Consider the following 12432-nt stretch of genomic DNA (forward strand, 5'->3'; position numbering starts at 1 on the left):
TGTGAAGTTTGTCTTTATATTTTGTAAGATATGGCCTCCTACAAAAAGATATAAGGGGTTTGAAATGGAGATGATTTTTGGAACGGCTCCAAGACAACAGTAATCAATAAGCCTTCAAAGAAGATTATTTTTGCTTTTTAAATGGGATCAATTTAAGGAGTGAATTCACAGTTTTTATAGAAAAGAAAGTATAATCCCAAGATTTACCCCCAGTTTCACAAAGACGATTCGAAACCCAAATCTTTCGAATTACGACAAAACTTCTGTTTTTTCTTACTATTTAATTCAATTTTGTTTTCACTCAAACCAAAATTGTTTCCAATGACAGGAGTTCGGTAGTACTTCGAACGAGTTTTGTTTCGAATCGTCTTAGAGAAACAGGCCATTAAATCCTAACAAAAATTAACCTCCGTTATTATAAGTATTCTTTTGTTATAGTTTGGATTTATCGAAAAGGTTTATAGTGTACCGCTTAACTTAAGAGCAGTACACATTGTCAGTTTTGAATGTCCATATTTCTCAAGTATCGATAACTGTCCAACCATCCAGCAACCACAAAACATTTTGCGGTTGCATGATGAATGATAAAAATGAACGGCCACACTAGCAAGCAACAACGAAGCTGTCATTCAGAACTGACAATGTGTAGCCAGCTTTACAGTTAAAAGTGATAATTAATTTTCAAGAAGGACCTTCTTGGCATTTATTTTAATGTCAAATTTATATTTTTAATGCCTCCAAATTGGTTTATTTTGCATTTTCCAATAGTAAAATAAAACACATAATAATGGGCCTAAGGATATTTTTAAATTGTAGTTGTTTAAAGGACAATCTAGTTTCGATCTTTCGTTCGTTATTTCCTTCCAAATAGTTCCTTCGATCATGTGTCACCAGAAATTCATTTCAAATCATTTTTTATTATATTATTAAAAGGCCTCTATAACATACATATGTCCCAAACATATTTTGCAGCAAACATATATTTGCAAGCAGTCCCAAACATAACATACATATGTATGTTAGGGTCCTGCAAACAAATATATGTTTGGGTGCAAACAAATACAAACCCAAAAGACACAAAAAAACACATGCACCAGTGGGCGCATTCTGAGAGCAAGGGAGCGTAAATGTCAATGTGAAACACATTGAAATGTATGCTCATGTGCTCTCAGCACATTTATAAATGGTGGTGTTTTATTGAAAGGCATAGAAAAAAAGCAAAAGCACAGCAGACACATACAGTGTCGACCAAAACTAAAGCACCCCCTCAGCACATTTTTATACCCTAAACCATATGGAGGGTATAATTAAATATGTCATTCCGAAATATTCGCCGGAGACCCTTTAAAGTATATATATTATTGATCAGCATAAAATTCTATGTCGATTTAACCATGCCCGTCTGTCTGTCCGTTCGTCCGTCCGTCTGTCTGTTGAAATCAAGATACAGCTCGCAATTTTAAAGCTAGAGTCAATATTTGGTACAGACGTTTTTATTACTTGCAGGATGGTTGGTATCGAAAATGGGATATATCCACGTTTTGATATAGCCCCCATAAAACGGTACCTCCCGATTTTCGGTATTTTGAAGGTTTTAGCTTCATTATCACACCGAAATGGCTGAAATTTGGTACTTAGTCTACGTTGGTGGTATAAAACTTTCCCCCAGAACTTTGTCGGTATCGGTCCATGCCTTCATATAGCCTCCATGGAAAGGTACCTCCCGATTTTCGGTATTTTGAAGGCTGTGTCTTCAATATTCCACCAAAATGGCTGAAATTTGGTATTTAGTCTTCAATGTGATATAAAACTGTTCGCCAGAAATTTGTCTCTACAGGTGCACGCTTTCATATTGCCCCATTTCCGACTAAAATTCGTCGGTATAGGTCCACGTTTCGATATAGTCCCCTTAAAACGGTACCTCCCGATTTTCGTAATACTGAAGATTGTGACGTCAATATCCCACCTAAATGGCTGAAATTCGTTATTTAGTCTTCCAAGAGTTATAAAATATTCCAGAAGAGTATTATCAGTATAGGTCCACGTCTTCCTATATCCCCATAGAAGCGTACTTCTTGATTTTCGGTATTTTTTAAGTTTTAGCCACATTCTTTTACCGAAATATAGGAAATTTGGTATTTACTCTTCTTTGAGTCCAAAAACTTTCCGTCAGAAATTTGTCGGTATAGATCGACGTTTAGAAATAGCCCCCATAGAACGGTGCCTCACATTGTTTTACCGAAATTGCTGAAATTTAGTATTAAGTCTTCTTCATACACGAAAGGAAACTAATTATTCCATTTTACTTCAATACAACTTGTCGTGGAGGGTATAACAAGTTCGGCCCGGCCGAACTTAACGCCGTTCTTACTTGTTTTTAAATGATAATTTCTTTAAGAAAGCAAAGTTATAAATTTATTTTTTATTTTTCTTTTTATTTATTTATATCTTTATTATTGGGAAACACAAAAATAAGAAATTCAGAATTTAATAAACAAAAGTTAAAATTCAAACAAGTGAGCCAAGGCTATAGTCGGGTAGGGGCCGACTATGTGATACCCTACACCACTACCCCTGTGCATAAGCTTTTGTCTGGTAAAATTCAAATAATTAAAATTTGGGATAGCTTAGCGCCTTTGCTCTGAATGTCTTCATTAATACAGGTCGATTTTGTTGAAACGCATTTAAGTGCATCGTCAGTACAACTCAATTAAAAAAATGGAAAAGTGGGATGTACGCCAACTATCAATAGGTTTCTTTCTCTGTGAGACCCCATCAAATGTCGTGCGGATCCTATCAAAATTCCGACCTATAGTGTGATTGCACAAAAAATGGAAAAAGGGATGCATTACCAACTATTGCGATATCTCTGTTGTTTGACCACCTATGACAACCTACTTCACATCGTTGTAAAGGTGATATTTTCTTCTTTCCTTGCCAGATTTTGCTTTCGATATACATACCTCTTACAGAAGAGAGATATTCGCTTTGAAATAAACCGTTGGCCTTTTCTCCAAATAAGTTTTTTCACATTCCGACCCCTGAATAATATTCGACCATTACCAAAATCACTAGGTTTTTTCCTCTGTGCGACCCCCATTAACACCCAAGTCCCCAATCCCAAACAAAATTGCGACGTGTAGCGTGATTAAAACAAAATGGGATGTATTACCGACTATTGCGGTATCTCCGTTATTTGGCCACCTAAGCCAACCTGCTTTACATCATTGTAAAGATGGGATTTTCTACTTTCATAATTAGACTTTGCTTTAAGAAGGTTCCCAGCCAAAGCTGTGATATTCGTCATTATTATTAAAATCGCAAAAATGAAAAGTTGTGTTCTAGTAGCGGCTATTGCGATATCTTCGTTGTTTGACCATTTACGCCAACCTAGGTTACATCGTTGCAAAGGTGATATTTTCTACTTTCATTAGCAAGTTTTGCTTTTGATATACCCCTTATAGAAGCGGAGATATTAGCTTTGAAATAAAACGTTGATATTTTCTCCAAATATGTGTGTTTTTTGCACATTCCGACGCCTTCTTCCTCTGTAGGACCCCCATTAACCCCCAAAATTTCGTGATGATTCGATCGAAATTGCGACCTGTAGCGTGATTACAAAAAATGGAAAAATGGGATGGATTACCGACTATTGCGATATCTCCGTTATTTGGCCACCTACGCCAACCTACTATGCATAATTGTAAAGATAGGATTTTCTACTTTCATAGTCAGACTTTGTTTTGGAAGGTCCCCCAACCATCACAGCTTTGGTTGGGGACCTTCTAAAAACAAAGTCTGGCGTCATTATTACTAAAATCATTGTGTCTATTAGCGGCTATTGCGATATCTTCGTTGTTTGACCACCTACACTGAAAGAAAAATGGTTCGTTGTATCAATGAACGGGTTTCATTGATTATTTTTCATTGATGCTATGAAACGTTCCATTAATATAATGAAATGTTTCATTCATTCAATGAAACTTTACGTTATTTAAAATTCAATAATTTTTGGTTTCATTGTATAAACGAAACGGATTTCATTGATGCAATGAAACTTTTAATTTCTATAAATTTAAGAAAAATATGTATGTTTTGAATTCAAACTAAATAGAATGGGCTAAAAACAATAGTGCGCAAACATCTTTTTAAAAAAATGGCGAAAATTTATATATTCGATGTGTTTGATTTGCTTTAAAAATGAATGAAACAGTTTCATTAAATAAATGAAAGAGTTTCATTAAATAAATGAAACATTTTTGAAATTCCTTTTTGCGTTTTGCATTCTTTGTAAATCTTTTAAGTTATAAAATTTGTCTTCTAATTATTTTGTCTTTATTAAACAAATTAAATTTTTGACAATCATAAAAAGAACACATTTATATATTGGCTACATACATATGTATAGAATCACATATGTACATAAATATGTATGTATGCATGCACTGTACAAAAATTCGCTACTGTCGCCGATTGGCGTTGGTATACATAAATATTCATCCACATTAAAAAGAATGCTCTTCTCAGTTCTTTGTTATTGTTTGTATTGTCGTTCATTGAATTCCATTTATGGTGGTGTGTGAGTATTTAACTAGCAGAAAAAACACGTGTTGGCAAAACAACCACCGCTTTCTTAGCTACATCAAAAGATGTTCAAGAACATTGTTTTAGTTTGCACTAAACCACAGTCAAGTGTGGATGAAAAAAAAAGTTATTTTACGTCTGGTGTTTCAACTTTAAAAACTGTGATGTGTTTAACATGAAAAGAAAATGTAAATATTATTTTTTAGGTGTTCAGTTGTTCTTTTAATTTATATGTTTCTTGTAATGGAAGCATTCAATAGAAAATCTAAAGATGAGTGGAATGGCGGAGAAACTGTTACCATTGGCCAACGAAGCATCTCTCACTTAGAAAAAGAAAATGTTGTATTGTTGTATAGTTTTCTGTCCAACGGCGAAAGTTAAAGGTAAGTTAATTTTTAGAAAGAAAACCAGATAAATTACTAAAAATTGTTTTATGGTTTTCAATTTTGCTTACAGATGACAACGCTCAAATGGATAATTAACTTCGCTGAAAGTAAGTATGAAGTGTTTAATAATGTGAAATGAAAATATTGGTTAAATTATTTTTTGTAGTTTTTATGTGTTCGTTTATTTACTTTTTTAACTTTCATTTATAGTTGCAATGGAGATAAAAAATAGAAAATCCAATGATCAGTGGAATTACGGAGACTATCCGTGGCCAATGAAGCACTACTCCCTTAAGAAAAAAATGCTGTATCCTAACATCGTGGACGTACACAGGGGATGGCTCAGCGGAAAAAGTTGGAGTTAAGTTATTGTTTAAAAAACCAGTCAATTTGTTAGCAATTTGTTTATTTTTTCAATTTTACTTACAGATGACAACACCCAATACTATCATTAATGTGCTTAATACCTGGAGGTATTAAATATGACTTGTTGTATTAATGGTCAAAACGAATTGCAATAAAATGAAATAAGCATATTTAGCATTGACTTCATTTTTGTTCATTACGTGAGAATGAAACTTGTCATTGGTTTTGAACCAACGTAAGGCTTCATTGCATAAATGAAGAAGTGTCATTACAACAATGAAAGTATTTCATTGCATTAATGAAAAAGTTTCATTGCACCAATGAAGGAGTGTCATTGCATTAATGAAAAAGTTTCATTGCATTAACGGAAAAGTTTCATTGCATCAATGAAGAAGTTTCATTGCGTCAATGAAGGAGTTTCATTGCATTAATAAAAAAGTTTCATTGCATATTCGTTAATTTTACTTCAATGAAACTCAATGAAACTTTTTTCATTTATTCAATGAAGCTCTACGTTGGTTCAAAATCAATGACAAATTTCATTGATACAACGTAGGATTTCATTCATATTACGTAGCTTTTTCTTTCAGTGCACATAGCCAGATCGAGACATTCATTTTGGTATATATATGTATGGGTCTACGACCATTATTTCGATGCGTTACAAACTTTTTGGCCAAAGCCAACTTATAATACCCTCCCCAGATAGTGGTGTTGGGTATAAAAAGATTTTAGGTCGCAAATGTAAGCGGACAAAACTAAAGCACCTCCCCGATTTGAGGTACAACAACTATTGAAATCAATATTTTTTTGCGTATACTCTATTCTGGATGACACAAGCACATCTTTCAGGGATAGAGGACACTAAATAATTAATTATTGCGGGCGAAATAATTGATTTTCGGAAAATTTAGCTTAAATCCTCAAAATACTGAAAATCGGGAGGCACCGTTATATGGGGGCTATACCCAACGATTTTTGGTGGAAATGTTTTATGACCACTAGGAACCCCAAGTACCAAATTACAGCTAATTTAGTAGGCAAATGTGGCTTAAATACCCAAAATACCGAAGATCGGAAGGTACCGCAATAAGGGGGCTATAAAAAAATAGCCGATATTGCTCATATTCATCCAAAAATGATGCTACACCATCCACTGGTCAAATACAAAATCGCTTAGATTTAAAAATTAGCAAAAGAACGATTCACAGAAGAACGGTAGACGCCGGCTTATTCAGTCGACGACCAGCAAAAAAAACTGTCATATCGACAAAAAATGAAGGAGCCAGACTGGAATTCGCCAAGACCCATTTGAACTGGATTGTAAAAAATGGAGGACTGTGCTGTTTTCCGATGAATCCATGTTTAATTTAAAGTATTCAGATGGTAAAAGGCGTGTACCAAATGGGCAACGGTTAAATGCAAATATTGCATTAGTTTTGGCCGACACTGTAGGTAAATAAAAAATTCCAAAGAAAGCCAAAACAGACTTTAATAAAAGAAAAAACTGAATGAAATAACTTATAAAAAGTCGCACTTTTAAAAAGAAAAAAATATATGGAAACTCCGTTGAACGCTTCTCCTTAGTTGTGAAATAAAACACATTTTCTTTAAAGTTGAAATCATCAGCGGGAAATCGGCATCTGGAATCAAATGATTATATAATGTAATAATAGGTACATCCATAGTTCAAATATACATATGTATGTATGTATGTATATGAAAAATTTATTGATGTAATTACCAATATTATATGAGATTTCTTCCTTGTCCAATAAAATATTTCCATTCACCTTTTTGATGCAATTATAAAATGTATTGGACATTTAATTTACTAAAAAGCACAATTTCTTCAATAAAAGACAAAACACTGATTTATTCACTCACTTTACCGTCTTTAATCAACTATTGTTTTAGAACACTGACGAAAAAATATTAATACCATTTTTTTCTTTTCCTCTTCGTTTGCTACGTTGGTTAACAACACCAAGCACGAAACACACGCGTTTTACTCATACACATAACAAAACTTCTGCGTCTCCTATTACAACATACACACAGCTCTTTATTATAAACCGGCATTCCGCGACCGAGAGAGCCCTGTTGTTACTCTCTTTGACAAACATCCTCCCTCCACCCATGAAAAATATGTTCTAACATAATAAATATGTTGGTACCCAAACATATAAAATTGAGATATGTTACAAAATGTTGCAAACATATATTTGTTTGGACCCAAACTAATTATGTTTGGATCCGAACATATATTTGTTTGCAATCAGTCCCAAACAAACATTTGTTCGGATCCAAACATATTTCTAACATATATTTTTCTGCGTGTACGACATAGTCGAATATTAGCAAAGCAAACTGTTACTGTATTACGCTGCACAATCCTTATTCTTCATTCAACGTGGACCGATTGCAGAAATTCTCTACATCTATAGCATTCTGTTTTGGAATAAATGTTGATAATTCGATTTCCAGGACAATAGGAATAGGACGTGGCTGGCAAATTGATCTTCTTAATGTACGTCACAGAGGAGGATATGTCGTTTCTCAGGACTATGGAGTTGTAGCTGACATGTTGAAGGGATTCGCTGCTGAAGACAGCGTTGATAACCTTAGGCTGATTGCGAACAGTGGCGCCCAAGTCAACGTTATCAGAGGATGCACTAGAAGAAATTTATTATTTTGTTAAATTCCGCTGACCCCTGGTGTAGTGAGCAGCAGTCAAAACCTAATTGTTGGCAACCAAAAACCACCACTGGAGCTGGAGAAGCAATCTGAGCCAAACTTTTATATTTCCTCGAGAATAAAGGAAACCGATTCCACACATTCTCTAGTTGTATAGAAATCTAGTTTAGGAAATTTTCAGGGCAGAATAACCGATGGCTCCGTATGTCGTCCTTGTATGAAATGAATGTTCTGTTCCGGAACATTCAAGGGTCTACTTTTTTTCAAATGTTGACATTTTTGTCCTTTATAAATTTGTCAAAAAATTGGAAATATTAGATTATTGCAGGTTCTGGAACAAAATATGTATGAATTAGTCATAATACCGTCATGACAAACTGTATCTTTGTTTACTTTGGGCTCTCCATTAGAAAATAATACATGCCTCTATCTACATACATATGTATGTACTTTCTTGACAGACTGTATGTTTGTTTACTACAACGATGATCAAAGTGGAAAATCCAGTTAAATTGAAATGATAGCGAATTTCACAGAGTGGGCGGCGGTCACAACAAATTTTCCAACAGATAAGAAAATGCAATATCTTCAATTTAATACATTTTTGAAATAAACAAATTTCGCAAAAATCAAAGTTCGTGTCCCAAAAACACACCCTATCTATATTTTCGTTCACAATTAATTCATTTGTAAATTCGAAGCTGCTAGAAAAGAGAAATAGAAACTCACTATGACGTTTAAGGGTACGAAAATTCCCACGATTGTGATAAGAATTTTATTTGTTTGGTGGTATAAATATATCCGCTTTTGCCGGTGAATAGCATCAGTCTACGTGATTAGAAGAAATCATGAAAGTGTTCGTTGTACTTGCCTTGGCTATTGCCGCCGTTTCGGCTGGAACTATTCTCCCTGAGGAGAAGAACTTCATTGAACCTCGTCTTTTTGAGGGTCGCATTACCAATGGCAAGGATGCCGCTGAAGGTCAATTCCCCTATCAAGTTGGTTTGAGCTTCTCCAGCTCCAGCGGTGGCTGGTGGTGCGGCGGCTCTTTGATTGATAACAACTGGATTTTGACTGCTGCTCACTGCACCAGCGGGTAAGTTAAACATATGATGATCATAAAATCAAGGAAGATAATAAATTGTTTGTTTTATTATAGTGCCTCCTCTGCCACCGTCTACTTGGGCGCCACTGTCCGCACCAGCCCCAAGGTCACCTACACCGTCTCCAGCAGCGAATTCCGTCAACATGCCAGCTACAACTCCATTGTCTTGAGAAACGACATCTCCTTGATCAAGATCCCCTCTGTCACCTTCACCACCTACATTAAGAAGATCAATTTGCCCGCCATTGCCTCTTCCTACTCCACCTATGCCGGTAAGAAGGCCATCGCTTCTGGCTGGGGCTTGACTTCCGATTCCGCCACCGCTGTCTCCTCCAAATTGCAATACGCCGAAATGGAAGTTATTGAAAACAGCGTTTGCGCCGACACCTACGGTAGCTTGATCATCACCTCCAAGAACATTTGCACTGCCACTCCTAAGGGTACCTCCACCTGCAGTGGTGACTCTGGTGGCCCATTGGCTTTGTACGACTCTAATACCTTGATTGGTGTTACCTCTTTCGTTCACTCTGCCGGTTGCCAATCTGGTGCCCCTGCTGGTTTCGTCCGTGTCACTAGCTACTTGGACTGGATCAAGGAAAAGACTGGCATTGCCTACTAAATGGAATTGAAATGACTGAATAAACGGCTAATGCTTTAAAAAAACATGTGTATGTCGAATAACTTCAAATTTCATAAGGTTTGTCCAAAAGCGAGATAGCGACTTTAGTTTTTTTTTAAACAAGGGCGATTTTAAGGAAGGCTCAAAAACATGAATAAAGTTGTATCAAAAGAAGTTTTGGAGGACTGAAAGGGGACAATAAAAGGGCTTATAAAGAATTTTAAGAAAACGGAGGATGACTGTAAATGAAGGTTTTGAATGACAATTTCATTAAAGTCGGGTCATTTACACCAAATGTCTATGCGCCATCAAAAGCCTATCATACATTCAGTGAAAATTTTGCAGCACATTCCCAAATTGCATACGCACTTCATATCTCTTTAAGTCGGTTTAAGATGTCGTCTTCAGTGCCGCTGGCTATGGTCACAATGCTTTTCAAACAGCAGAATGACTTCGAATGTTCGTTATGGTTTCCTAGTTTTGATGTTCTGTATGTCACAGAAATTATGTGTGTTCGTTTACTCAAAATTTGTACAAATTTTTACTGGATGTTGTTCGTTTTCGTTTATCATCTCGATATTCATAAGGGCACCTAGCTGTCTCCAGATCAAAGAACAAGTAATCAAATTGATCATGTTGTGATAGATGGAAGACATTCATCCAGCGTGTTGGATGTACGATCGTTCCGAGGCGCAAACATTGATTCGGACCACTACCTTGTTGCAGCGAAGGTACGTACCCGTCTAAACGTTGCAAATAAAGCACGAACAGACACAACGCGGAAGTTGGAAATCGATAGGCTGCAAACACAACAGATAGCCACAGCATATTCCACTCAACTAGCCCAATTGCTTAACGCGAGCACTCCTTGTCCCGATAACATAACAACACAATGGCAAAATATTGGCCACTCCATGCAAACAGTCGCAAAATCCATACTTGGATTCCAGAGACCTCCACAAAGGAATTCATGGTATGACCAGGAGTGTCGTGCTGCTACCGAAGAGAAAAATGCAGCATATAGAGCTACTTTACAATCAGTAGCAACGCGTAGCGTACGAGACAGATATCGGGAGAAAAGGAGAGAAGAGAAACGTCTTTTCCACAAGAAAAAGAGAGAAATGGAAAAGCGGGAGTGTGAAAAAATCGAGATGTACAGGAGCCAGAATGAAGTCCGAAAATTCTACCAAAGAGTGAAACATCAAACAGATGGCTTTGGTACAGGCACATCCTCCTGTAGAGACCAGCAAGGTAATCTGGTAACAGATACAGATAGCGTGATCAGGATATGGAAGGAACATTTTTCCAATCTGCTGGTATCCAATAGTAGCGAAGACGATGATACCACAGATCCAATCCCAGAAGATGGTATAGAATGTATACCACCCGCCCAAGATGAGGTAAAAACAGCAATCAACCGGCTGAAGAATAATAAAGCAGCAGGAGCCGATGGCTTACCAGCCGAGCTGTTTAAAACCGGAGGCGACGCGCTGATAAGGTGTATTCATCAGCTAGTTAGCACCATCTGGCAGGAAGAACGCGTACCCGACGATTGGAACCTGAGCATCATATGTCCCGTCCTCAAGAAAGGAGATAAGACTGCATGCTCCAACTATAGGGGCATAAGTCTTCTCCCTATTGCCTATAAGATAGTGTCAGGGTTATTGTGCGAACGACTAAAGCCAATGGTCAACGAAATAATTGGACCATACCAATGTGGATTTAGACCTGGCAAGTCCACCATTGACCAGATATTTACCCTGCGGCAAATCCTAGAGAAGACCCAAGAGATGCAGATCGACACATTTCACCTTTTTGTCGATTATAAAGCAGCATTCGACAGTCCCCTCCGATCAAAAGTATTCCATGCAATGTCTGAATTTGGTATCCCCGCAAAGCTCATCCGGCTTTGTAAGATGACTTTAACTGATACTAGGTCCTCAGTTAAAATTGGAAAGAACCTCTCCGAAGAATTTTGTACAAAAAGAGGCTGACGATCAGTAAAGGAAGTAACTGATACCTTTAGGAAGGTCGAAGCAGAATCTGCGAAAGTGGGTCTGGCGGTAAACGGCGAAAAAACCAAATTGATGATGTCGACGCGCAAAGCGTCCATAGAGCTCGGACCAACTGTGGAAGTTGGTTCCTACAATTTTGAGGTAGTTAAAGACTTCGTCTACCTCGGCACTGCCATAAACACAACATACAACATCAGTTGTGAAATAAGAAGAAGAATTGTGTTGGCCAACAGATGCTACTATTGTCTAAGTAAGCAATTTAAAAACAAAGCCACATCTCGTCAAACAAAAATAACACTATACAAAACGCTGATACTACCCGTGCTGATGTATGGCTCCGAAGCCTGGGTACTAGCGCAAGCAGATAAGGCAGTGCTTGGTGTGTTTGAGAGGAAAATTCTTCGAAAGATCAACGGGCCGATTTGCGTTGACGGTGAATATCGACGTCGTATGAACCATGGCGATTTTTAGGTTATGGCCGAATCATGGGGGCTATGAACTTTATATTATACATTTGAATACTGGATTATATAGTAGACACCCTAAGCATATCCGGAGTACCATATGAAGATTCTATGACTTCCCCCGATGACGTAATTACAGCTTAAAGTACTCAAAATATGCAATTTTTACAAGGTCCGTAGTATATTTTCTATATTT

General features: G+C 36.8%; 1 protein-coding gene across 1 annotated transcript; it reads left to right on the forward strand.

The window, feature by feature from the left end:
• Window positions 1–8874: 8874 nt before the first annotated feature.
• On the forward strand, window positions 8875–9782 carry LOC141400627 (serine protease 1-like). The gene is made up of 2 exons (XM_073979921.1): window positions 8875–9129; window positions 9193–9782. Exons 1-2 carry the CDS (start codon window positions 8882–8884, stop codon window positions 9755–9757), a joined length of 813 nt encoding a protein of 270 aa, XP_073836022.1. The 5' UTR covers window positions 8875–8881; the 3' UTR covers window positions 9758–9782.
• Window positions 9783–12432: the final 2650 nt, after the last annotated feature.

Source organism: Musca autumnalis, unplaced genomic scaffold (assembly GCF_047663935.1).
Source record: "Musca autumnalis isolate F117 unplaced genomic scaffold, ASM4766393v1 scaffold_4, whole genome shotgun sequence".
Lineage (NCBI taxonomy): Eukaryota > Metazoa > Arthropoda > Insecta > Diptera > Muscidae > Musca > Musca autumnalis.

Coding starts and splice junctions, on each gene's coding strand:
- LOC141400627 (XM_073979921.1), top strand. CDS start 8,882: ATGAAAGTGTTCGTTGTACTTGCCTTGGCTATTGCCGCCGTTTCGGCT. Junction 9,130..9,192: donor GCTGCTCACTGCACCAGCGG/GTAAGTTAAACA, acceptor GTTTTATTATAG/TGCCTCCTCTGCCACCGTCT.